At 40.0% G+C, this 25,517-nt stretch overlaps 4 protein-coding genes and 1 long non-coding RNA gene across 15 annotated transcripts in view; 2 read left to right on the plus strand and 3 right to left on the minus strand.

Moving 5' to 3' along the window:
* Positions 1-345: 345 nt before the first annotated feature.
* On the minus strand, positions 346-6,916 carry Rab5 (RAS oncogene family member Rab5). The gene is made up of 6 exons (XM_089856673.1): positions 6,762-6,916; positions 5,799-6,067; positions 5,157-5,308; positions 4,790-4,912; positions 2,655-2,748; positions 346-2,569 (listed from the first exon to the last, which is right to left on the minus strand). Exons 2-6 carry the CDS (start codon positions 5,965-5,967, stop codon positions 2,454-2,456), a joined length of 654 nt encoding a protein of 217 aa, XP_089712799.1. The 5' UTR covers positions 5,968-6,067; positions 6,762-6,916; the 3' UTR covers positions 346-2,453.
* A 192-nt stretch (positions 6,917-7,108) lies between these two features.
* On the plus strand, positions 7,109-11,149 carry Taf5 (TATA-box binding protein associated factor 5). Its single transcript, XM_089856662.1, has 16 exons — positions 7,109-8,075; positions 8,130-8,221; positions 8,289-8,367; positions 8,533-8,611; positions 8,677-8,919; positions 8,990-9,067; positions 9,143-9,243; positions 9,313-9,404; positions 9,479-9,598; positions 9,681-9,826; positions 9,899-10,036; positions 10,103-10,184; positions 10,244-10,355; positions 10,444-10,612; positions 10,696-10,915; positions 10,996-11,149. Exons 1-16 carry the CDS (start codon positions 7,257-7,259, stop codon positions 11,105-11,107), a joined length of 2,682 nt encoding a protein of 893 aa, XP_089712788.1. The 5' UTR covers positions 7,109-7,256; the 3' UTR covers positions 11,108-11,149.
* Positions 11,150-11,783: 634 nt separating this feature from the next.
* LOC149709647 (uncharacterized) lies at positions 11,784-12,469 on the plus strand. Its single transcript, XR_016375899.1, has 3 exons — positions 11,784-11,943; positions 12,104-12,194; positions 12,266-12,469. It is a non-coding gene; the product is annotated as an uncharacterized LOC149709647 (long non-coding RNA).
* Positions 12,470-13,021: 552 nt separating this feature from the next.
* Positions 13,022-15,322, minus strand: LOC149709648 (major facilitator superfamily domain-containing protein 12-like). The gene is made up of 2 exons (XM_089856765.1): positions 14,176-15,322; positions 13,022-14,098 (listed from the first exon to the last, which is right to left on the minus strand). Exons 1-2 carry the CDS (start codon positions 14,785-14,787, stop codon positions 13,160-13,162), a joined length of 1,551 nt encoding a protein of 516 aa, XP_089712891.1. The 5' UTR covers positions 14,788-15,322; the 3' UTR covers positions 13,022-13,159.
* A 116-nt stretch (positions 15,323-15,438) lies between these two features.
* Positions 15,439-25,517, minus strand: part of by (focal adhesion protein tensin) — a 73,230-nt gene continuing 63,151 nt past the window's right edge. For 5 of the 11 annotated variants that reach the window (XM_089856690.1, XM_089856686.1, XM_089856758.1 and 2 more), the window contains 27 exons: positions 25,067-25,105; positions 23,715-23,758; positions 23,589-23,650; positions 23,250-23,521; positions 23,119-23,183; positions 22,952-23,035; positions 22,772-22,884; positions 22,518-22,578; positions 22,235-22,446; positions 21,976-22,164; positions 21,788-21,823; positions 21,433-21,693; positions 20,559-21,361; positions 20,273-20,445; positions 19,756-20,158; positions 19,552-19,699; positions 19,408-19,459; positions 19,143-19,256; positions 18,821-18,987; positions 18,663-18,749; positions 18,475-18,600; positions 18,313-18,405; positions 18,169-18,246; positions 18,029-18,094; positions 17,751-17,919; positions 17,580-17,687; positions 15,439-17,471 (listed from right to left, as the gene is read on the minus strand). In XM_089856690.1, the coding sequence (XP_089712816.1) occupies positions 17,309-17,471; positions 17,580-17,687; positions 17,751-17,919; positions 18,029-18,094; positions 18,169-18,246; positions 18,313-18,405; positions 18,475-18,600; positions 18,663-18,749; positions 18,821-18,987; positions 19,143-19,256; positions 19,408-19,459; positions 19,552-19,699; positions 19,756-20,158; positions 20,273-20,445; positions 20,559-21,361; positions 21,433-21,693; positions 21,788-21,823; positions 21,976-22,164; positions 22,235-22,446; positions 22,518-22,578; positions 22,772-22,884; positions 22,952-23,035; positions 23,119-23,183; positions 23,250-23,521; positions 23,589-23,650; positions 23,715-23,758; positions 25,067-25,105 (4,188 nt within the window). In that variant the 3' untranslated portion in view covers positions 15,439-17,308. The remainder of the gene's footprint in view (positions 17,472-17,579; positions 17,688-17,750; positions 17,920-18,028; positions 18,095-18,168; positions 18,247-18,312; positions 18,406-18,474; positions 18,601-18,662; positions 18,750-18,820; positions 18,988-19,142; positions 19,257-19,407; positions 19,460-19,551; positions 19,700-19,755; positions 20,159-20,272; positions 20,446-20,558; positions 21,362-21,432; positions 21,694-21,787; positions 21,824-21,975; positions 22,165-22,234; positions 22,447-22,517; positions 22,579-22,771; positions 22,885-22,951; positions 23,036-23,118; positions 23,184-23,249; positions 23,522-23,588; positions 23,651-23,714; positions 23,759-25,066; positions 25,106-25,517) is intronic. The other 6 variants (XM_089856740.1, XM_089856722.1, XM_089856715.1 and 3 more) reach the window with 6 other exon arrangements.

Below are 25,517 nucleotides of genomic sequence, written 5' to 3' on the forward strand. Positions count from 1 at the left end.
TGACTTTATCAATTATTTCGAAGAGCCTCGCTCAATTCGCGCTCGGACTCGCTAAATTGAGGTGAGCGCGGACAGCTACGCGGGGAAGAGAGGGGACGGGACGGGGAAGGGATGGGACGGGAAAGAGACGGGGAGGGGATGTGAAGGGGAAGAGACGGGACGGGACGGGAAAGAGACGGGGAGGGGATGTGAAGGGGAAGAGACGGGACGGGGAAGGGATGGGATGGGGAAGGGATGTGAAGTGGAAGAGATGGGACGGGGAAGGGATGGGATGGGGAAGAGACGGCTTAAAATACAATAAACAGCTAAAAACTATAAAAAAAGAGAAATTAAGCGACAATAATATCAAGTAAGAAAATTTTTATTTATACTGGTGTTTTCTCTTCTTTTTTTGGTTGGTTTTTTTTTTTGACATAACTACTCCGACCGATATTAATTTTTATATATATAATAAACTAAGAGAAAAAAACCAAAAATATATATATTTAAATCGCGTCGTATATACCGCTTGTTTATAATTATAATTTCTTTGATTTCGTTTCACGAAGCAGCAGCGCCATTCATTGTTTATTAATTATAGTTAACCGCTTCTTGTAAAAAAGAAATGGAGGAATAAGAAATAAAATAAAAGACTCCCCTAAGTGTGTCTGTGTTGTTTTGTAAAATTTAAATGACCTTATAACCCCTTAGAAGTTCATTTATTTTCGCGCTGCTAAATATTTAATTTGCATTTTCTCTCTCTACCTATAAACTGAAAATTAATTTAATTAATACGGAAAAAATTAGGAAAAAAGGGTTATAGATAACAAAGCCCGTGCCATTAATTTATTTATAATAATAATTATAAAGACAAAATAAATTTTTTACACCTCTAAAAAAAAAAATAAACATTAATGAACAAAACAAAAAAATAGGTATCATTGGTCATCATTTTCAATCATGATTATTAATTAATTAATTAATTAAATTTTTTTTAATAACATTTTACAGACATTGCCGCCGTTGCCGCGATGGAGGGTTTTTTTTTTTAATTTAATTTTCAGTTATTTTTAATTAATTATTATTTTCACCTAATTTAAAATTGACATTAAACTAAGTATTATTATTCTTTTATAGACAGGGTATTTGAAAAAAAAAATACTCTAAAATATATATATATATATGTATATATGTATCAAGCAATAATTTCTAAATTAATTAATTATTTTAAATTACAATTAATAATTAAAATTATAACAACGGGGGGAAAGGGGGTAGGGGCGAAGGGGGAGGGGGGTTTAATTGGTTGGCGACACGTACTAATTAAATTATTTATTCCCTTTCTCTGTAAACTTGAAAAAGCTCATTATTAATTTTTTTTACATAATTAATTAATTATTTATTTATTTATTTAGACACATCCTTTTAATATTATGTAAATGTTATAGGTTGGGGGCGGGGGGCGGGGAGGGAAAAAATATAAATGTTGATAAATGGAAAGAAAGAACGGAAAGAAAAAGAAAGAAAGAGACGACCTCCACTTCGGTTTTTTTGTTTTGAGAATGGTCCATAGAAGGTAAATATATATATATGTACACAATTTGTTTTTGTTTGTTTTTTTGTTTGTTTCTTCTTTGTTTGTTATTTTCCAATATACAATTTAAACACTTTTTCATTCAAAAAAAAACGTTTTGCTCTTTTTACGTTTAAATGGTTTAATAATACTAATATTTAATTATTATTATTAAATTAATTAATTACGCAAAAAGAGCACGCGCGGTTTTTGTCTAATCGGGGGGGGGGCAAATTTGGGATAGAGAGAATAAAAGGGGACGTTTTCCGTTTTTTAATTTTTTAAACCTTTTTAAATTAATTCCTTATTGATATTAAATTAATTAAACTAATTACACCGAGGATTTCAAATATCTTTCAAATCCAACGATAATTTAATTATTTCTTTTAGAAGATTAATTTATAAGAAACATTACATATTCCATATAAAGAAGCGTAAGACGGGGGGCCACGGGGGGGGGCGGGAATTGTAAATTCATTAAATCGGACGACGTTACTTTTTATTTATTTACGAATATAAAAAAATTAATTATTATTTTGCCACGCGTAAGCGTAAAATTTAATTAAAATTAAATTTGTATTTGAAATGTTTTTATTTTTATTTTATACCTGTATTAAATTTCTTTACTCTTTTTTTGATATTAAATGGAAAAATTCGCGCGGAGGGGGGGGGGCGGGGAAATCAAACGTTTTTTTTTATACACTTTTAAGAGAATTGTCGAGGGTCTATTTATACTTTTTATACGGGGAGGAGAACCGAAATTAAAACTGAATGAATGAATCTTTTCGTTTTTTGAATCCTCCCCCTCTTATTCCCTCGATAACCCCGCGAAATTTTGGTTTTTTGACGCTTGTTTCTTTGTTTTTGTATTTTTTTTATAGTATAATTGACAATAATCGCATCATTTGCAACATCCCCCGCCAGCTTGTTGCTGATTTTCACTTAGGTCTACTCCTCGTCTACCTTGCCCGGTCCCGGCGCCGGAGCTGCCTTGATCGATCTTTGGCAGCTTTTTAGCTTTGGTTTTTTTTTCAAATTAAATCAGACGCATTTTCACAATTCAACTCTTAGGCGTTAAGATTAAAATGAAATGAATACTCACCAATTGCCAAGAAGATATCATTTACGTTCATCGCGGTCTTTGCCGATGTCTCCATGAAAAGTAGACCATTTTCCTCAGCATACGCGAGAGCCTCCTGTTCAAGTGTACACAAAAAACACCCCAATTTTTTGATTTCACTAAGCTTTTAAGCCCATTTTGAAGCCTCCAAGGACTTTCCCGACCGTTCAGACGTTCCCCCGACCGTTCAGACGTTCCCCCGACCGTTCAGACGTTCCCCCGACCGTTCAGACGTTCCCCCGACCGTTCAGACGTTCCCCCGACCGTTCAGACGTTCCCCCGACCGTTCAGACGTTCCCCCGACCGTTCAGACGTTCCCCCGACCGTTCAGACGTTCCCCCGACCGTTCAGACGTTCCCCCGACCGTTCAGACGTTCCCCCGACCGTTCAGACGTTCCCCCGACCGTTCAGACGTTCCCCCGACCGTTCAGACGTTCCCCCGACCGTTCAGACGTTCCCCCGACCGTTCAGACGTTCCCCCGACCGTTCAGACGTTCCCCCGACCGTTCAGACGTTCCCCCGACCGTTCAGACGTTCCCCCGACCGTTCAGACGTTCCCCCGACCGTTCAGACGTTCCCCCGACCGTTCAGACGTTCCCCCGACCGTTCAGACGTTCCCCCGACCGTTCAGACGTTCCCCCGACCGTTCAGACGTTCCCCCGACCGTTCAGACGTTCCCCCGACCGTTCAGACGTTCCCCCGACCGTTCAGACGTTCCCCCGACCGTTCAGACGTTCCCCCGACCGTTCAGACGTTCCCCCGACCGTTCAGACGTTCCCCCGACCGTTCAGACGTTCCCCCGACCGTTCAGACGTTCCCCCGACCGTTCAGACGTTCCCCCGACCGTTCAGACGTTCCCCCGACCGTTCAGACGTTCCCCCGACCGTTCAGACGTTCCCCCGACCGTTCAGACGTTCCCCCGACCGTTCAGACGTTTCCCCGACCGTTCAGACGTTTCCCCGACCGTTCAGACGTTTCCCCGACCGTTCAGACGTTTCCCCGACCGTTCAGACGTTTCCCCGACCGTTCAGACGTTTCCCCGACCGTTCAGACGTTTCCCCGACCGTTCAGACGTTTCCCCGACCGTTCAGACGTTTCCCCGACCGTTCAGACGTTTCCCCGACCGTTCAGACGTTTCCCCGACCGTTCAGACGTTTCCCCGACCGTTCAGACGTTTCCCCGACCGTTCAGACGTTACCCCGACCGTTCAGACGTTACCCCGACCGTTCAGACGTTACCCCGACCGTTCAGACGTTACCCCGACCGTTCAGACGTTACCCCGACCGTTCAGACGTTACCCCGACCGTTCAGACGTTACCCCGACCGTTCAGACGTTACCCCGACCGTTCAGACGTTACCCCGACCGTTCAGACGTTACCCCGACCGTTCAGACGTTACCCCGACCGTTCAGACGTTACCCCGACCGTTCAGACGTTACCCCGACCGTTCAGACGTTACCCCGACCGTTCAGACGTTACCCCGACCGTTCAGACGTTACCCCGACCGTTCAGACGTTACCCCGAACGTTCAGACGTTACCCCGAACGTTCAGACGTTACCCCGAACGTTCAGACGTTACCCCGAACGTTCAGACGTTACCCCGAACGTTCAGACGTTACCCCGAACGTTCAGACGTTACCCCGAACGTTCAGACGTTACCCCGAACGTTCAGACGTTACCCCGAACGTTCAGACGTTACCCCGAACGTTCAGACGTTACCCCGAACGTTCAGACGTTACCCCGAACGTTCAGACGTTACCCCGACCGTTCAGACGTTACCCCGAACGTTCAGACGTTACCCCGAACGTTCAGACGTTACCCCGACCGTTCAGACGTTACCCCGACCGTTCAGACGTTACCCCGACCGTTCAGACGTTACCCCGAACGTTCAGACGTTACCCCGAACGTTCAGACGTTACCCCGAACGTTCAGACGTTACCCCGAACGTTCAGACGTTACCCCGAACGTTCAGACGTTACCCCGAACTTTCCCGCCCCATTAGACGTTTCCGCGACATTTTGGCCTATTTTAAAGCTTCCCTGAACTATGGCAATCCTATGCAGTGTCAATTAATCTCCAATAGACGCGTGTAAAGGAGGGGGGGGGGTTTGATCTTACCTCGTATTCGACAACTCGTTTATTGGCGAGGTCGGCTTTGTTTCCAGCTAAGGCAATGACAATGTTCGGGCTGGCCTGGCGTTGCAGTTCTTTCACCCAGGTTTTGGCTCGACTAAATGTGTCCTATAAAAGAATTTGTAAACAAATATAGCGCCCTTCCAACAACAAAGGAGTAGAAGAAGACGTCAGAATGTATGCCTTTACAGACAAAGATATTTTCAAAGTCACACTTGATAGGTTTCCCTATTAAAAATACCTCGCACCTCCAGGGAGGGGGGGAGGAAATAATAAAGAAGAGTGTCTAGCTTCATTTAGTTGGTTTCTTAGAAGGGGGGGGGGAGTCAGAGTGGAGAAGAGAGAGACTAACCTGATTAACGATGTCATAGACGACGATAGCGGCTTGAGCTCCTCTGTAGTACATGGGGGCCAAACTGTGATAACGCTCTTGACCAGCGGTATCCCAGATTTCAAATTTAACCGTCGTATCATCCAGACACACCGTCTGGGTTAGGAATGCAGCTACAAATTAAAAAGCTTCTATCAAGAACCGACCAATACAATCATTATGTAACCCAATCTTAGACAAAAATTCTTTATATAATAACAGGGATCATAGAACTTTTGGAAAACCTATTTTCCAGAGTTTTCCAGTTTTTTCCCCCATATATTTCCCTGAGTTTTCCAGGTTTTTTCCCATATATTTTCCCGAGTTTTTCAGGGTTCATTCCCATATATTTCCCAAGTTTTTTCAGGTTCATTCCCATATATTTCCCAAGTTTTTTCAGGTTCATTTCCATATACTTCCCCTATTGTTTTCAGGTTTTTTCCCCATATACTTCCCCTATTGTTTTCAGGTTTTTTTCCCCATATACTTCCCCTATTGTTTTCAGGGTTTTTTCCCCATATACTTCCCCTATTGTTTTCAGGGTTTCAAGAGTTTCCCACTTTTGTATGAACCCTGACTAATTAATAAACCACAACAGAAGGGGGGTGGATGGGTGTTTCTTACCTCCAATGGTACTCTCTTGGTATTCGTGAAATTGTCCTTTAACAAAACGCAAGACCAAACTGGATTTTCCCACGGCAGATTCTCCCAACAAGACTAGCTTAAACTGACATATTTTCCCTTGGGTTCCTCCTGCCCCATTCGGTCGCTGGGCTCCACCTCGACCAGCCATTAGATACAACTTTTATTGCTCTTTCTTGTCTCCTTCCGCTATTAAAAACCTCCTCCTCAATTTGATTCCGAGTATCAGCTCCTCGCGAATTATTTTGAACCTGACAAATAAAAACACAAACAATGCGCTATTGTTTTCATTTAACTTTATATTCTAAGATTATTATCACGATTCATTGCAAAATATCGCCCCTCAATTAGACTGCAACTTTTATCGAGGCGCGTGAGGCGGAATAAATGTCAAGGCAAGATGTACTACTGTTTTTACATTTTTACAAATAAAAACTTACCCTAAGACTTGGCGCTAGTTTTTAAAATGCCTAAACTATATATTGAGCTCTCGAGTCTTAAAGTAGGCTGACTTAATTCGAATTAATTTATTTTCACGGAACGGAATTGTACGGGTTTACTGGAAACAAGGCTTAGGTTTTTGACATTAGAAAGCCTACTGGTCCTAAAGAGCGAGGATTAGGGATAAACTTCGGAGGGTCAAGGTAGGCTAATGTTTCGAGAATAACTCGAAGATTAGGCCCGATTTAATTTCGATAATTAGGGCAATAAAGAGCGGCCGGATAAATCTAAGAAGAATTGGCGTAATTGCCCTTGTCTGAATTATAATTTCTCAAGGGTTATGACTCAATAAAATTTGAAGGGAAAGGCTTAGCGAGGGTCAAGACTCGACTCGAGTAGCAGCGCGCTTCGTAGTTACACGGGCCGAAATTAATCACGTCAAATATAAACAAAATAGGTAAAATAGGACGTATAATAATTAATAAGAAAGTGATTAACGCTTACCGATGATCCCGAAACAACGCAAATTAGGAAGGACAAGGGGGGCAGGATTAACGCCTTTTGCAATTACGTTTAACTCGCGAATCCTCCCTCAACAATGGAGACAATAAAGACAGCCTTGAGAAAGGCTGGCCTCGGCGGCGGGTAATGATTCCATCAGCGACAAGGCTGCCAGAAAAACAAATTAAATTTCATTTTTATAATTTAAAATTGACCACGAAGAATGGATTAACGCGTAAATATTATCAAATTCCATTCTAATTAAATTAATATTTCTCGCGTTAAAGCGATATTGTCATTTTAAAGGAAATATATTAAAAATTTAGTTCGAGTATTTCGGCTTATTTCCAGACCCAATAAAAAGTAAACAAAAATGGCGGCGTTTAAAGGGTCGTTTAGATGAGAAATTTCGACAACTTTGAACTTATCTTCAAACTTTTGGCCTATTTAGTACACGCGGAGGTAGGATATTGAGCGGAGCCTATTCTCTATATAGAAATGGACCATAGCAATGGTCAACCAACTACCATACAAAGTACCGGTCAATTGATGACTAATAGTTTGAGTTACCAAGCTGAGCAGCAACGCCAGCAACAAATTATTCACCAACATCAGCAATTAGCCCAACAGCAACAACAACAACAATTGGCCCAGCAACAGTTGGCGCAACAACAATTAGCTCACCAACAAATGGTTCATCAACAACAACTGGCTCAACAATTTGCCCAGCAACAAAAACATCAACAGCAAATTAACCAGCAACATATAAACCAACAACCACCTAATCAACAGCAAATTAACCAGCAACATATAAACCAACAGCAAGCTAACCAGCAACAACAAATTAACCAACAACAGCAAATTAATCAGCAACAGCAAATTAATCAGCAACATATAAATCAACAGCAATCTAATCAGCAACAACAACAAATTAACCAACAACAGCAAATTAACCAGCAACAGCAAATTAATCAGCAACATATAAATCAACAGCAATCTAATCAGCAACAACAGCAAATAAACCAACAACAGCAAATTAACCAGCAACAACAAATTAACCAACAACAACAGCAAATTAACCAGCAACAACAACTTAATCAGCAACAGCAAAAAATAGTGCAACCTCAACAAAGTGTCATAACACCAACTACAAGTACAGAACCCATAACTCAAGCATCAGAATCACCCGCAATTACAGCAACAACCAGCAAGGAAAATGATAAATCGTCTGACCTACCAGACATAAGCCAAGAAAATGGCAATGAAACTGCCAAACTTTTGGCTATATTGCAATTTTTGAAAAAACATAATTTGCAAGTATGTTAATTGAATTAATTTCAAAATGTTGTAAAAAAATAAATGATTCTTCAGGAAACTGAAGGCATTTTGAGAAAAGAAACCAAATTATTGGAAGGAGTGACCGGCAGTTCAGATGTCAGTAGTGTCTTGGACACTTATAAAAGGTCCTTAAACAATTGCCATTAATTGCTGCTGGCAAAATAATTTTTAACCTACGCGAATATTTAACAGTGAGGGAGATCCAAATAACTACGAAGGCTCTTACTGTACCTTAAAAAAATTCATAGAATCAGCCCTCGACTCTTATCGGGTACATTTCACTTTCCCTTTAAATCGAACGAGTAATGGCAGCCCGTGTTATTCTTCCATAGAGTATAATACACTCAAAGGCAGGGAGCTGCCATTTCCGTATAATTTAAAGGGAAAGTGACATGTAAAATAATGGTTTTTTTTTTTTTCTTCTTTTAAATCTCAGCATGAATTAGCGCAAATTTTATACCCCGTTTTTGTTCACATGTATTTGGAGTTAGTTTATAACGAACACGAACAGCAAGGTACTTAGTTGAACTAATTTAATATTGATATATATAATATTAATATTAATTTTAATTTAATTTAGCTGTTCAATTTATGAAAAAATTTGGTCAAGAGCAAGAAGAATATTATTTAGAGGATATTAAACGCCTTTCGTGTTTAACGACCAAAGATCACATGAAAGGAAATGAATTTATGGATAATTTTCGTTCCGGACAATTTACGGTCCGGTTATCAAGAGACACTTACAATTTCCTTAAAAGATTTTTGCAAGACAAAAAGAACTCCATTTTGCAAAATATTATTCAGGAGCATTTATATTTGGACGGTAATAAACTGTTACATTATTTAAATTACGCTAATTATAATAATTAATTAACAATAAAATTTTAAAATAGTTTACGAAGGAATTACAAGAACAAAACAACAAGTTGATGCCACCTCGGGGGCTTTCATGGGTGAAGCTGCCAGACAAGGTACCCCCCTTAATTAATTAACTAAATTAAATTAATGACTAATTATTTTTAATTTATAATTAATTAATTTTAAAGCCAATAAAAGCAAAATATTCTACGGTTTATTAAAAGAACCTGAAATTCATATTCCATTGGATGATGATGAAGAAACTCCCGAAGGAGAGGATAAACCCAAAGTAACTTAATTAAATTAATTAATTACATTAATTATTACTTACTAATTATTAATTACAATTAATAAATAGAAAAAGAAAACCAAAAAGGACCCATTACTTTCAAAAAAGGCTCGGAATGACCCAAATGCCCCTCCACTGACCAGAATACCTCTACCAGAATTGTCAGTTAATTAATTAAAATAAATAAATATTAAATAAATGATTAAACTAAATAATTGTAATTAAATTCTTAAAGGAGGGACACGGATAAAGCTGATAAAATTGTGGCACTAAGAGAAGCAACAAAAAGACTAAAATTGGGTCCAGATTGCCTCCCCTCAATTTGCTTCTATACTTTTTTGAATGCTCATCAAGGGTAATTGCGCCGCACCCCCCCCCCCCACCCCTAATATAATTATTATTAGTACTAATTAATAATAATTAATTAATTAATACAGCGTGACTTGCGCCGAAATATCGGAGGATTCCAGTTTATTAGTGGCTGGATTTGCAGATTCGGTCATTAGAGTTTGGAGCATGTCTCCCAATAAGTTAAAGGGAATGAAAGCAGCCTCTGAATTGGAACAAATTGATAAAGAAGCCGGTAATGACTAATGACGACAATTAGGCGCCAATTTTAATTATTAGGATATTAAATTAAATTTAATTTAATTAGATGATGTTCTTTATCGAATGATGGATGAAAGAAATGCCACAGAAATGAGGCTTCTCCTGGGACACAATGGTCCCATTTATTCCACAAGTATTAGTTTTGATAGGACCACTTTATTGTCCTGTTCCGAAGATTCAACCAGTAAATTAGTTTCATTAATTAATTAATTTACAATCTTATTAATTAATAATTAATTTTAATTCTTAGTTCGTTTATGGAGTTTGCAAACTTGGACCAACATTATGTGTTATAAGGGACATTGTTTCCCAGTTTGGGATGTGAAATTTAGGTACTTATTAACAAAACTAATTACTTATTCAAATTAATTTTGATTAATGTTTGTTGTAGTCCCCATGGATATTATTTTGCCAGTTCGGGTCATGACAGAACTGCCAGATTATGGTCAACTGATCAACATCAACCAATAAGAGTTTTTGCAGGACATGTTTCCGATGTTGATGTCAGATCAGAAATTATTAATTTTAATTAATTTAATACTTAATGTACTTAAGTTAATTATTATTTTGTCTTTTTAAATATGAATACAGTGCGTTCAGTTTCATCCAAATTCAAATTACGTGGCAACTGGTTCAACAGATAGAACAGTCAGATTATGGGATGTGTTAACTGGGAATTGTGTTCGGTACATGACTGGTCATAAAGGAAGAATTTATGTCATGGCTTTCTCTAATTGTGGCAGATTTTTAACCTCCGCTGGTAACTAATTTAATTAAAACTAACTAATTTCAATAGTTAAATGAATTATTTTAATTATTATTTATCATCTTTTTAATTAATAGGGGCTGATAAAAAGGTCTTAGTTTGGGACATAGCTCATGGTCATTTGGTTTCTGAGCTTCAAAGTCATACTGACACGATTTATACACTGTGTTTTAGTCGGGATGGGACCTTATTAGCCTCAGGGGGGATTGATTGTTGCGTCAAACTTTGGAATATGGCCAAATTGTATGAGGAATTGGATTTGGAAGATTTGAACATGTCCCATGCTCCTAATGTCAGGTACATATCCCCCCCCCCCCACTTATTTATTGTTTGAATTCATTAATCGTTAATTAATTAATGTTTAAATTGATTGGCAGGACTAATACCGAAGGGCTTCTATTGGGAAATTACCCCACAAAATCTACATCTATTTTAACATTACATTTTACACGTAGAAATTTATTACTTTGCGCTGGAATGTATCATTGATTTTTTACGAATTTGATGATTAAAAATTACTTTTTTTTCTAACTATCGTTCATTATCATTATTAATTAATTAAATAATTACCTTAAAATGGTCTTAATACTACCAACTTCCTTGTTAAGCCTTGGTCCAAATTTACTGTTGTAACTAGAATATTATTCCTTGGGTATATTTAATGGGGTACCGACAATCGAGGCTTAAAATATTAACTTAATAAACACAAATTAATAGTTAAAAATTAAATTAACACTCAAGAAAGCACTAAAGAATATAAAAACGGAATATTTTGAGTTTCTGACATAAGCAGACACTGCAGAAGACGAATGGGAAGAGTGTTATCTTGTAACTAGCGACATACTTACACGAGTATTTTTATTGGAGTGGAAATGTAACTTCCTTGAAAGAGAATGGCATCATAGCTTAAACTCCTATAATATTGCTCCATGGTAGTGAATTTGAGTTTTTGACAGAAGCAGACGCTCAAGACGACGAATGGGAAATAAGGATTTTTTAAAACAGGATTACGCAGCGATGAGTAGTTTTATTGGAGTAGAAATGGAACTTCCTTGAAAGTGACTGGCATCACCGCTTCAACACCCATAATATTGCTCCATGGTGGAAACGGTGGCGAGATAACGAGTCGTTCCCATAATTCCTTGGGAAACGTGACGACCTCCTTCCCTTCTCGCTTCCCTATTTCTTCCTTTTCCTTCATTTCCGTACATCGATGAGATGGTACGCACGTAACTAATTTTTCATCCAGTTAATCTCGATTAAAAACCCAACTGGGATTTAATAACTCGAGTTTAAAGTAACCTTAAAGAAGTATGCGAGCTAAGGTAAACAATATTTTACTTAATTTAAAGCTTTTTCCACGAGAAACGGCGAAAATAAGATACGGGCAATATGCCGAGGGTTAAGATAGATTACCACGATGGCGAGGCTTAAGTTAATGGAGAGCGGGGACCCAAAAATTAATTAAATCTTTTTAATTATTAGTGGAGAAAGAAGCGTATGAGAAGGCTGAAGCGTAAGAGGAGGAAGATGAGAGAAAGATCGAAGTAGATTAGCAATCCGCTAAGCACATTTGGTAAGTTAACGTGGTCTGTTAATTGGGAAAGGGGTAACGAATTAACAAGGCGATTCTAATTACCGTTTCAGGAGCTTGAGAATCTTTGAAGAAATCTTTGCCTTGAGGAATACGCATTTCGTTGGAAGTGTCGTGATGTTTGGTCAAAGATTGTTCTCTTCACCCAAGATTTTCGCTTTGAAATTTTCATTATTTTCAATACTTTGTATTAAATACATACCTTGTGAATTGGGGAGAGTGTGGTTACAATAAAACCATTGACGTTTCCATGGAAACTTGTTGTCCTGTTTCATTTTCTTTCTTTCTTAAGGGTTCATACAAATCTGGTGTAAAACTCCGGGGGGGGGAATAAGTGGTTGAAAAATACGGGAAAATTTCCCAAAAAAGGACTGAGTAATTAAGCAGAATGTTACCAACATTCACTCCGTAGGATAATAAATGTATGGTAATAAAAACGTGGAAAACTCAGAAATTAGTTCTCCAAGAGTTAGTTATGAACCCTGTTCAAAATATACGCTCAGAACACGACACATGGCTCACGGTAATAGACTATTGCGAAAATTACATACAGAGAAACAACACGCAGGCGCATTGGGGTCTCCTCCCTCTAAAAAGGGCTGTACCTGTTAGAGGCAACTCAAATTGGCCAGCGTCCCGCCTGGTGTAGTGAACTCTGGCCCCATTTGGCGTTGCTTTTCGAGTTTGATGCCCCAATGGCGGCCTCGCCCCCGCGTGTTTATTTCTCTGTTTGTAATTTCCGAAATGGTCCATGTTCATACAAAAGGCTTGAAATCAATAGAATTTGTCACCAAGAAATCGTGACAACATTTTTTAGGCATAAATATATATTTAATAATATAATCTCTGTAATCACAATTCGTTTTAGGCGCTAATTAATAGCACCGCATTATTACAGTTAACACTGTAACGTGTTGTTTAAAAAATATTCTGTATTTATATTAAAATTAGTTGACGGGTAAGGGGACGGTATCGTCTACCGATTCAGCGTGTCGTAAATATTTATTAGATGCCGGGTTACTCTGATTTTCGGCGTCGCAAGATTGAATCAAGATGGTCCTATGACAAGTCCCCATTTTATCGCGAGCCATCGTTAGTAAAGAGAGAAAACCGGAAAGAGCGGCGGCGCCGCAGACGAAAGTTAATATTTGAATATAATAATTGGAACAATCGCCGCAATGGTCGTCGCAGGGATGACCATTTTGAATGACTAAAATCCCCACTCCGTTGGTCAGTTTATCTAAAAAACTCATGGCGCCGTAAACGAAAGCTCCGCTCGAGGAATTATGTCCGATTAACTCGGAAGTTAGCGATAAACTCGTCACTAACATAACCGAACTGGCGGCTCCCGTTAACGCGGCCACCACGTAAATATACTTCGTTCGATAATCTTCTCCGTGGCCGTAAAAAATCCAAACGCAAGTTCCCAAAGCCAAACAAGTCGAGAAGAAATAGGTCAGCTTAAGTCCCATTTTCTTGCTAAGAATTTGAGATAATTGCGAGAAGACGAAACCACTCGTGAAGGCTATCAAAGGGATGATAGCGATACTCGTGCGGTGGAGTCCCAGCGTATCTTGCAAATAAAGTGGAATGTAAACTTGAGATAAATTAACGTATAGTCGAGTGGCCATGTACAAGGCGCCGATTTTGTAGAATCTCCATTCTTTAAACCAATCGTGCCATCGCAAGTGAACCGAGATTTCGACAGAGGCTAAGCTGCTCGACGCCGCTCCGTCAGTTTCTGATACGCTTTCGCGGGGAATTTCGTTAAAAGTGGACGCAGGTTTTTCTCTGACGAAAACGTGGAAGATCATGGTGGCCACCAGACCGATGGCCACCACGCTAAACATCGTGTATTGGAATCGTTTAGCGTCTTGGGGGCCAACCTGCAGATGAAATCAATTAAAGTCAATGTGAACTAAAGAGTGTTAAACATTTTGAGGAGGGCGGTTTCGATAATTACCATCGTGGCTCCGAGTTCTTCGCTTTCGGCCCCGAAAAATCCCCAAGCCACGCCATAAACGATTAAATTTGATATGACGGTGCAAGCGTATCGTTTGGAATTCAGTTCAACTTTATCGTTTAAATTTGTCGCGATGTCGGGGATCATAGACAAATGGGATATTTGGACGAAAGCCCATCCTATTTGAAAGATCCCCACTAACGGAATGTAATAAAATAGTTGCGACCACTGATCGGGATTGTGGCCCAATAAGCACTTGGTGAAGAGGAACGGGAAACTTATTAAAACGAATACTGTCCCGAAAAAGTGCCAGGTTTTTCGTCTACCGTAACTACTTAGACGCGAGCAATCGTTGCGATCGGATTCGTAGCCAACCAGGGGCGTGGAAATGGCGTCCACTATTTGTCCCGTAAATAAAAGTACGCCGGCGTACTTATTGGTGAAGTTAAGAACAAAGTGGAAGTACACTAGGAAGTACGTGAACCACATCGACGCGCATACGTCGTTCAAAACGTGTCCTACGCTATAAGCGTATTTTATCGCGCGACTTAGACGCTGCCCGTCATTCGCAACTACTCTTATTTCTCTACTCGATAAACTATTTCGATCCATATTGGACCGAAATTCGCGAAAACTTTAGTTCAAGATACTGATTTCGCGATCAAACGTCTGACTGCGGCAACTTCCTACTATTAAATTCGGCAATAAACTCTCTAAGTTCCTACTCTGATAAATTAAAAATCAAAATCGCGCGATAAAGTCATTTATCAATTTTAATAAACTTAAAACAATGGGTTTGTTTAGGATAATTAAGATTAAAAAATTATTGCGTAATACGTAACGTACATTAGTTACCACCTACCTACCGTACCGACCGTGTGGTACTTACGTTTACGTTACGTAGTAGTTGACGACGTTGGACCGTTCGTACTCGTAACCGAGGCTTAGGGAAATAAATACCACACGACTTGTTTATCACTCTTCTAGTAAACAAATGCAGCATAAATAAAATAAAGGTAGTCTGATAATACTGAAGAGGTATTTCACCAAACTTTGACCGTCTAAATCATAATCGAACTTTGAATCGTGATATTTCACTTTTGGAAGATTTTGGAGGAGGAAGACACGAACACGACCTTCTCGCCTTATGTAATAACTAAGCAGATGACAACATACTCGCGCGTAATTCTGCGTTTCTGACGTATACAGCTTGCCACTCCCCCCAATTGAGGTTTCAACTTAAAGCCACGTTCAAACTAGAAATAATTAAGCAAATAGTAATTTTATTCAAGTCATTTTTAAAAGCAGTCTATATACTTTGAAACCGACTACACTGTAATATAATTGTTTAATTTTAAATTGTTTCCATAACATCATCATGACAAAGAAAAACTTGGCACAGAGCGATTTAATTCATCTTAATAATTAATTTCGGATCATTTTAATTCCCCTTAGAACAGTAAACGTATCAGCGCGAACAAAACCTATTTAGTTTCATTCGCTCTCGGGGTGGGGGGGGGGGAAGGATTTTAATCAGGAGACCATGAAAAATAAAACATCCAACCCCAAAAACATTTAAGCGTGGTTCGTTAATTTTTCTCGTAATGTTTCTATACATTAGTCTAATTAAAAAAACAATTAAAACCCAATAATTGTATTTTGTTACAAAAAGTTTCAGGCACTTTGGGACGCTTGTTCTTTAAACGACGAAAAATTAAAAATACTTAAAAGTAATTAAGTGGCGCGATTACAACTTGGGGTGGGGGGGGGCGGTGAACATGTTTTGGCAATGTTGGCCTAATTAAATGGTTTATTTATTACCACATCGAGATTGTTAGGTAATTTGCACGCGGTTTTCTACCAAGAGATTAAGCGGGAAAAAAGGAAGAGGGGTGGATCACTACCGCAATAAAATTGAGGGCTAACTGATAGTGATAATAACAAAGCAAGGACGGTTTTGCTGATTTTGACATAAAAGTAACCATAGAGAAATTAACCCTGGAGTAGCTATCGCGTTATTCCACATTTACTTACGATGTTTTTTCTCCCGCGTTTTTGTCCGTCCCTGCCTGTAGCCAATGAAATGGCCCGCCACCCCAGGGACTTATTTCTCGATGTATATATAATCCAAGGGAAGGTTACCAAAACAAATAATTAGAGACAAAAGACACAATGCGCGAATTTTTTTTTTACATATCAGGTACGAAAAAAAAAAACAATTTTGGGTTAAAGGTTAATCTCTCATTTTTCATTTTCTTTTTTTTTATATATAAGTTTGTAAAAACGTCAAGAAACTGATATTCTTATATAATTGTTCCGTTTGTATAATTAAATCTTTAACTATAATGCCTCTTAATTAATTAATTAATTTTAAGCGGGTTGTTAAATATACTTGGGATTAATTAAAAATTCAACGATTTCATAAATAACAGAACGCGTATTTTAAGGTTTTGTATGTTTTTGTTTTTGTTAAATAAAGCTGATATATATAGATATATTTTGTATATATATAATTATATGTATATTTTATACAGTGTGTGTTTGTGTGAAACAATTTCTCTAACGTTTTAATGTACAACTGACGGTCGTTGCCTAGACCTAACTACTCAAGCGTCAACTACGCGGACTAATATCATATAATATAGAACAAGGGGGGGGAGTGATGGGGGGGGGAAGTAGTTAGTTGGTTAATTTGTTTCCTTTGTCCTAAGCGATTAACAATTAACGCGATTAATACGTACGACTGTTAAAAATGTCAATAACAATAACCACGTTGTTAGGCACTATATATACTGAATTATATTTTTAAAAGTTGACTTAAAATTCAATCAACACGCGCACGCGCGCGTTTGTAACTTACTAAGTTTATTAACTTATGATTGGTAACGTTTTCGGGATAGATAATTTTTTTCTCTTTTAACGAAGGGTAAATATCGTTCATTTAATTATATATATTAATTAATTTCGATTCTAATTGAGTATAGATTGTTTTGTTCCTAAAATCAACTAGTATATAAATTGAAATTCGTTTGATTTTGTTTTTTGAAATAAAAGATATACTTAAAAAATCAACTTGAAGCGGCGAATTAAAGAGTTTTCGTTTCTTTTTTGAACACAGTCTCTTACTTGTGTCTCAGACCATATTGGACTTTACGTTTCTAGAACCCGCCATCATGACCTTCGTCACGAAATTGACTATGGCCGAAGCGGGTTGCTCGGGATCCAGCTCGGCAAAGATGTGGCACTGGTTATCCGTCTTGCTTGTTGGCTTGCGAGCCACAAATCCAAAGCAGCGGCTTCAAAGACAATTAAGTTACTTATGAATTACGCGGCCCTAATACAAAAGGTCCCTTCGCGACCGCCACCGCTGTAATTAAGTTAAGTCCGGTGAAAAATGGTCTTACTTTGAGGTGGGAACGCCAGATTCTGACTTGACTGGCCATCGGGTATCATTGGGGTCGAGTCCGCAATGGGTAATGGCGTTAACCGGATAGTGCCTCCTAAAGAATAGCCTTGAAAAGAAACGGAAGTTCCTTAATTGTCAGTCGCTAATAGGACAGAGTCATTAAGCCTACTTTCTGTTATTGTCAGTAAGTGTAATGCCCTGCATGGATACTTTAAAATGGACGACGACGGGCTCGGGAGAATTCTTCGATTCGAGGGTCGTGGCTAGCGCCTTACGAATGGCCTGGGGACCCGTCAACGACTCCGTATCCAAAGTATTTAAGTATAATACATTGCACGCTGTTTAGTAATACACAGTTAGCGATCATTAAACCAACAATAGAAGCATGGGGTAAGTCACTATCGAAAAAGGATGAGTGACTCGCCCCTCGGAGCTAGAGACACGAACCTGCACCCTGAGATAGCAAAGCCGTTGCGGAATTTAAACCGTCCAATTGGTTTAATTCCGATAAGTCTATAAGATAATGTTGGGAAGGAAGAGTTAGGGTTGCGCAAATCTCGATGGTTCATTCATTGTTCGATTCTCACCTGACTCGGGTAGTAACAATTTACAAGGAAGCGCTAACGCCGTGATTGAGTGTTGATAAACCAGGGCCGATAGACTTCCTGTAAACCAGATAAAGGAGATTATGTTAAAGAGATAACCCACCAAAGAGATAAAACGAGGCTTACCGAATACGGGTTCATTGGGACATCCTTTCAACCGAACGCCTTTCGTTGTGGGTTCGATTAGAAAATGGCGCACCAATTCGTTGCTCAAGTCCCCTGTTGAAATACGAGTCGCGCCGCTTAGCGACCAATACGAGTTACTAATTACTATCTTAATAGGCTTACCAGTTTTGTTTTGGACATTCGGTGGAGGTGTGGCCACTTTCAGGGCTAATCCAAACGCGCCGGGAAACGAATTACTATCTCGAACTAAGAATGTCCCGGGCGTTTTGTCTTTCAACAAGCTTATGGCTGTCGCGAAGGAATCAAATCAGACGAGAGACAAAAAGGGTTATCCTTAAAAAAAGACTTACCATCTTCTCTGCTGATGTCCGGTTTATACCAGTACTTGGAAGTGTCTTTGACGAACAATGGATGATGGTGGATGACCTCGCCCGGTTCTAATAGGTAACAAAGACAACGCTAAAAAACGTTGAACGAGTACCGCCTAAACGATTATTAAGCCGCCTACCATTTAAGGACTGTAAGCTAGCTCTCCTGGACTGTCCGAAATAAACCGATGGCGAACTCTGTCCATTTTCCGTGAAAGGAGTATTGGACACGGGATGGTCCGAGCTTTGATTAGCCAGCCCTTGCCTTAGCGCCTGAAGAGTTGCCGGTGATGGACTTCTATCCTTCCTGGAGTTAATCGAAGAGTACATTTAACAAAATTCGACGCGATAATAAGAATTAATTCTACCGGGTACTAGTTATTATTTCGGGTCAAAAACGGGCGCGTCAGGATCGTGGGTTTGAAAAAATGGCTCGGTAATTAGTATATTGTTAAGATATACCTGGCAGGCAAAGTGCTGACGCAATAACTATTATGCTGAGGAGAACTTTGAGACCAAGAGAAGGTAGCGTAAGTCGGACTCGGCGTCGGAACGCTTTCTCCTCGTCGATACGCGCTGCACTCGTCATAAGTGGGTTATATTAGTAGTCCAAATATTAAAGTTACGCGTTTTGCCAGACAAGTGTGTTACGTAGCCAAGATTAAATTAAAATTAAACACGCTCGGTTAGATATTAATTAATTACTTTTGAAGGTTGCGGTACTTACCGTGATAACGTCGGACTTTTCGGTGGTAATCCCGTTGAGGATATTGGAGACTCTGCGTAAATAATTATTGAACGATTTTATTCATCCGTTAAGACGCTCTCGATAAGACGCAGTGTCAAACGAATTGCATCATTCGATACTTACCTTGATTCATATACGGAGTTCTGGGGGCCACTGGGAAGGAAGGCGTCGCGGGTCTATCCCCGTGAAGCGGACTTCCGGCTGGACTGTGACTAATGGGCGCCGTAGATGGTGACCACGATATTGGTGTCTCGCTTTCGCTCGATATTCTCTACGGATGAAGATTAAGTCAGTCCCGAACAATGGCGAACGTTTCATTTGACCAACCTTGATGGGTGTGGAGTGAGAGTACGACGGCGTTGGTTGAGATCTTCGCGTTAGCGACTGGATCGACTGTTCCAAATCGTCTAATCTACTGGATCCCGGACTGATTGAAGGGGGTGACTGTTTCTCATCGTCCATATAAGGAGCGAGTAAGACCGACGTGTCTGATATGTCGGACACTTGTCTTCTGTAGGGCGTCGTTTGATGTTGTTGATAAGGATAGGCGCTACCGAAGGCTAACAATTGTTCCGGGTACGCGTCACTACCCGACCCGTTGGTCAGCATTTGATCCTTGGCATTTTGATGCGTTCTCTTGACCGAAACAAACGGTCTTTCTCGGTCGTAAGAGGTATCAGATTTTTGGCGGGATAGAGACGGTTTAGGCTGCGTTTGCCAATGTTGGAATCTGTTCAAATTTAGAGAGGAAATTGGGGGGGGGAGGAAGGGGTCTTATAAACTTTCCTCTCTCGTTTTTGCATCCGCGCCTTGGAATTAATGAGTAGAGATATTTTTAGCTTACTCTTGAACGTACTTGGTTTTAGTTATTTCTCGGCTGCTCGATCTCGAAGGGATTATCGGCGAACCGAGGCCGCTACTACCCGTAGGGGTCTTCCCGCCCGGAGGCGGTTTGCTACCTGGTGGCAACGTCGTGGAGTAGCCGTTATGCGTCGTGTGAACGTGTAATGGGGATGTCTATATGGAATTTCAATTAACTGTTAATTTAACTGATGTTTGAGGAGTTGGTTTCTTGGTTTAAAGATTCGCGACGGTTAGATTATATTTACAAGAAGGTTACGGTACGATACCTTGGATGGAGAGTTTTCCCTGGAAGAAGCCGAGACGTCAGTCAACAATGCACCGGTTTTGTCAGGCTCTAGTTGACGCGAAGGACTCGATAAGCCGTCTAGCGCGTCCTCTCCTTTTCTCGTATGCGTCGAAGAGCGCAGTTCCTGAATGAGTTGATGCTCGATCTGTTGGCGATCTTCCCAACCCCTCCCTTCTTTGCGGGCCTTCAGTTTCTGTTGGTGCCTTTGCAACCACGTCAAACTGTTTTCGTCGCTCGATCGTCTGTCGGGTTCGGGGCTGAGGGACAAATCGCGAAGCAGCGGATCGTCTTCTCCTCTTCCGAAAACCGTCACGGGATGGGCCGAGTCGGACAAGAAACGCCGACGTCTTTGAATGGCGGGACTGTCCGAAGTCAACCCGTACGTGAAGGGCGCGCTGGTTTTTCTCGCGTGATAAGGGACACCGTCTTCGTCGTCGGTGAAGACCGTTTCCGTTATCCAACTAGGGGTAGAAGCGCTGGTACTAGGTAAGGCTTGTCGCGTTCCGTTGACGCTAAGAATAGCCGAATTTGGGCTGGGGGGACTCCCTAAGGACGAAGGCGCCCTCTGGAGGTTCGAGGTTGTCGTGATGGTCGAAAATTTCGTCGTCGTCGTGGATCGACGCGGTACCGGTGGACTGCGACTATCGTAACCCAAGGCTGGCGGGTCGGGGATGGATTCGATTTCTCGAAGCATGCCGTTCAGTAACTCGTCCAATTGGGCTTGTTCCGATTTGTTGCCGACGCTGTACGGAGCTCGATTCGGATCGGTACCGTGAACATCGGCTAAAACCGAATTGAGAATTGATTTCCAAGACACTCGACGGTGTTGGCAACTAGTACTCGTAGCTTCTTACCGACGGTGGACGGGGAAGGATGTCCGCTGCTCCCGTTGAGAGTAGCGTGCGTCAAGTTGGAACTGGGCGTGGCGCCGGACGGAGCTCCGGAAGCTGATGATATTCCAGAGTCCATACTAATAGTATGAATCCCCTCAGAGTCACTAAGGCTATTGGTTGTATTGGCTCCCTTACCGGAATTCGGGTTGGGATTGTTAGACCTCTTTTTGTTAACCGTGGCGTAAATACTTCCATCCAAGGGTCCCTCTGAAAGCGGACCCTCTGTTTGAATAATCAAGGTTCGATCTATCGGTTTTCTATCTACACGTAAAACACTACGAAAGCGAGCGTTCGTAATCGACATTTAAACACCTACGTTTTAGTTTAGAGGGAGCGGACATTCCTTCAATTCCTGTTAAAAATACGCTACGTTTTTTAAGTGGTTAAGAATACCATTTAAGACAACAAGGGAGAGAATATTAGGCCGAAAACGGTTATCATCAGAACTAGCGGGTTGTTGTTAGGCTTAGAGGGATTACGATTAGTTAAAGTAAAGCCACGAACCCAGGGACCAACCTTCGAGATTGTCTTCGGGCATGAGATCGAAATTTTCGTAAGAATCCCATTTGACCATGGGTTCGTTAACGCTGTCGATGGGTATAATGGCGTCCATGGCCGAGCCATTCTCCTTGATCTCTTCGGAGACGGACGAAAATTGTAACTCGACTTTCCCATCGAAAGGAAACCTGGAATCTGTATCCCAGGACGAAGAGCGAATTAGGCGAAACCACACGAGCCTAACTGTTCCCTAGATTAGTATTACCGTAAATGGCATCGTCTAACTCCTCTCTTTGAAATACCAGCTTATCTTGCTTATCGTCGGTCAAAGTTCCCGTATGAAATTGAACCCTAAAGACTGGAAAGCGTCCCGGCGGTCTTTGTCTCTTATGGTAGCACTTGATGAGGACATCGCCTCGCAGAGGAAGGCTCGGATCGATTTTGATTATGATTCTGCGAGCTCTTTCTCCCACCGCGCTGCAATTCAACGCCTCGTTAACCCGAGAAAAAGTTTTCAATACCCCAAAGAGTCTTCAAAATTCACTTACTAGACGCCCGAAGTATAAATGGCCTGCATTTCTTGGTAGATTTTTATAAAAACTCGACAACCTGTGAACGGTTGACGCGATTAGACGCGGATTTAAGATACGCGTGCTTAAACAATACCTGGAATATCTTAGCAGCGCGCACAAAAAAAAACATTTAGCGTTAAGCAAACTTTATCTTAGCATTTAACCCCATTTCGGAAAAGCCAACTTAATCAGGGTACGTTCAATTGGTCGAATTAAAAAGCTCTAATTACCTCCTTTGGGCTCAAAATTTGGCACGCCGTGGATAACCAAATGATGCATGTAAAGTGGCTTGTTACTCATTTTGATGCTACCAGATAGTAAACCCGAAAAGTACTGTACGTATCTGAAAAGAAATCCAAGAATCTCGTCGAGATAACCGCGTCTTAGAAGATGACAATTTCTGGACATACCTGCGTTGCGAAGGGTGCATGGAGCTACTCAATTTATCATCGTAGAATTTTTTCATGGCCAATTTATCCAGCGGTTGATTGTCGCTGAAACGACAGCAGAAAAACAAAATTACATACACCGTCATTTCCCGAGTTATAGTGTATATTATAATTAGAACGTAACGTACTTGGCGCATATTGTTGTGTAATGGATATAAGCCGCTATTACAACGCCAATCCTACCTTTGTCTCCCTATAACGCAATCCGCGTTTCAAAATGTATTAATATAGATATTGGGTAAAATATTGACGGGCATACTTTGGAATGGAGAACGGCTACGTGATAGGGGTCCGATTTCAACCAGGATTCGAGAGATTTACATAAACTGCATAACCTTTCGATGGGTGGGGCCAAATGTTGAGGCCAACCGAAATCCAGGACTTGAGGGTTAAAATTTTGAAGGTCGTATCGCTTCTCGGACAGGTTGAAGACCATATAGCGGTTGCCGTGCTTGGATTTAAGCATTTTTGTCACGTCGCTTAAGTTGTTTCTGTAGGTCGCGTTGTTCGCCGTGTCCGGGAACGACAGAGCTAACAATTTAAGCGTTTAATTTTAATCGAAATTAATTTTTAGTATTTAAAGATTTATTTCTAGTACCTATAATTCGCTCCGTAATGTAAGTAATATCCATGGCGAAGCTGGGAGCTTGACCGATAGCTCTACGAGTCATTTTAATTAAGTACTCGAGCGTTAATTATTATCGACAGTTTAATAAGTACTTACCGCGGACTTCTTGGTCTTTCGGGTGATCTGGAACTGGGGCTTTTCTGTTCAAATAATAATTATATTTTGTCTTACGAGATGAAATTTGTTTTTTTGGTTATAGCTTAAGGAAATAAGTAGCTAGCTTTCGATTCGATCGGTCTCTATCAAATTAAACCTTTCACTAAAAAGATGATGACTTTTCTTTTTCTTACTAATTCCCGGCGAGAGATAAATTAAAATCATTTAGAGATAATGAAGAGAGGACGCGCTAGACCCGCACTTATAGTAAAAGTGGGCTTATCAGTTATCAGTCCCGGAGTAATTGAATAATATAGACGCCATTGATGAAAGAAGAAACATAAATCCATTTGAATCGGATTGATTGATTTTCGAGAAACCAGTAGAACTTTCCAATTTTAATATTTAAAATAACGGGCCATGGAAAAGTAGAGGCGCATTTTAAAATAAACTTGGGTCGGCATAAAAAATTCACGAAAAACTTTTAAAATTTTAAGTACAGTATCGGAAAAATACTCTACGCTCTAGACTTTTAGGCAAATTACTAGCTAGCTATATATACGAAACAGAGAGATCGAACGAAGGTAAAATTTATTAGACAAAGTAGGCCCTAGAGTCCTTCGGGAGAATCTAGTAGAACCATAAGTAAGATAACAACAATAAGTACGATACAAAATCAACAAAATACGTCTTCTTAAGGCGCGCTTTATGTGCACGACTTTTGCAAACCCAATTAAACATTTTCGTTAGTTGCCATTCAAAACTATAGCTTCGAATCGAAGCGGATTGACTCAGGGAGGGTGCTGAACCAATAAAACCAATAAACGGATACTTCTTTAGAATTGATCCCAAATAGCTAATTTAGCAGTTTTAGGCGAAGAAACCAAAAATTTTAAAAAGGAAGTCGGCGAGCGGGAAATAAATACTCGAAAATTTACGAAGAAGATAAAATATGGCGATTTGATAAGAAAAGGGGGATGATGGGGAGAAATTTAGTAATGACTTGGAATTACTGGCAAAGCGATAAGCGGAATTAAGGAAGATACGCGACACGCGCTTCAAGTAGAAACTTATCCGTAGGGTACGACTTAAACCCAAAAACTACCATTCATCACCATGAACCATCTTCCCGTCTTACTTAATAACTGTTTGTTTAGAACCCATTTCCTTTGATTGATGAATAAATATGAACTCCCGAGAGCACTACGTTCCTCTTATTAAAGGTTACGAATCCTTAATTAACCTTTACCTTAATTAATTTCAATTAATAAAGCCTTAATATGCCAATTCACTATTTCGTCTTTAATATTAATCGCCTATAATAAAAAATATAAAGGTTTCTGATAACTTACCGATCTTCTTAAGTTTGGTTTCAGCCCTTCGTGATTTTGCTGCAATAAGAAATAAAAGAAAGGAAAAATGATTTTCTCCGTAAAAACGTACAAAGATATCGTTACGTCAGCATCGCAATAAAAAACTGTAGACGTTCACGTTATAATAGACAACTTAAGCCCGTTTTATCAGAGGCTGATAAAAAGCTTTTCAATACGGAACCAATAACAAGAAAAATTCAATTCAATCTTGAATGAAAATATTAAACTATGATATTAAAGGGAAGATAACCGATTAGGGCTTAAAAACATAACTATACCCATTCATTCATTCATTTGATTTACTTTATTTGTATATAAAAACTTTAAAGTAATTTACTTCTGGAAAATTAAAAGACTACCATTTGAATGGAACGTAAATCATCGGAGACGGTAGGAAATAATTGAGACGAATAGAAAGAACTATTTTGAT

This window comes from Phalangium opilio, unplaced genomic scaffold, assembly GCF_054372755.1.
Source record: "Phalangium opilio isolate 3A_F unplaced genomic scaffold, DU_Popi_V2 ptg000011l_1, whole genome shotgun sequence".
Taxonomy (NCBI): Eukaryota; Metazoa; Arthropoda; class Arachnida; order Opiliones; family Phalangiidae; genus Phalangium; species Phalangium opilio.

What these genes read in the sequence shown, in the direction of transcription:
- LOC149709648 (XM_089856765.1), bottom strand. Translation starts at nt 14,787, where the DNA reads ATGGATCGAAATAGTTTATCGAGTAGAGAAATAAGAGTAGTTGCGAAT. An exon ending in AAGAACTCGGAGCCACGATG is followed by an intron (nt 14,099 to 14,175) that starts GTAATTATCGAA and finishes TTTCATCTGCAG; the next exon opens with GTTGGCCCCCAAGACGCTAA.
- Rab5 (XM_089856673.1), bottom strand. Translation starts at nt 5,967, where the DNA reads ATGGCTGGTCGAGGTGGAGCCCAGCGACCGAATGGGGCAGGAGGAACC. An exon ending in CCAAGAGAGTACCATTGGAG is followed by an intron (nt 5,309 to 5,798) that starts GTAAGAAACACC and finishes TTTAATTTGTAG; the next exon opens with CTGCATTCCTAACCCAGACG. An exon ending in AACGAGTTGTCGAATACGAG is followed by an intron (nt 2,749 to 4,789) that starts GTAAGATCAAAC and finishes ACACTTGAACAG; the next exon opens with GAGGCTCTCGCGTATGCTGA.
- Taf5 (XM_089856662.1), top strand. Translation starts at nt 7,257, where the DNA reads ATGGACCATAGCAATGGTCAACCAACTACCATACAAAGTACCGGTCAA. An exon ending in GGGTGAAGCTGCCAGACAAG is followed by an intron (nt 9,068 to 9,142) that starts GTACCCCCCTTA and finishes TTAATTTTAAAG; the next exon opens with CCAATAAAAGCAAAATATTC. An exon ending in GTTTGGGATGTGAAATTTAG is followed by an intron (nt 10,185 to 10,243) that starts GTACTTATTAAC and finishes TGTTTGTTGTAG; the next exon opens with TCCCCATGGATATTATTTTG.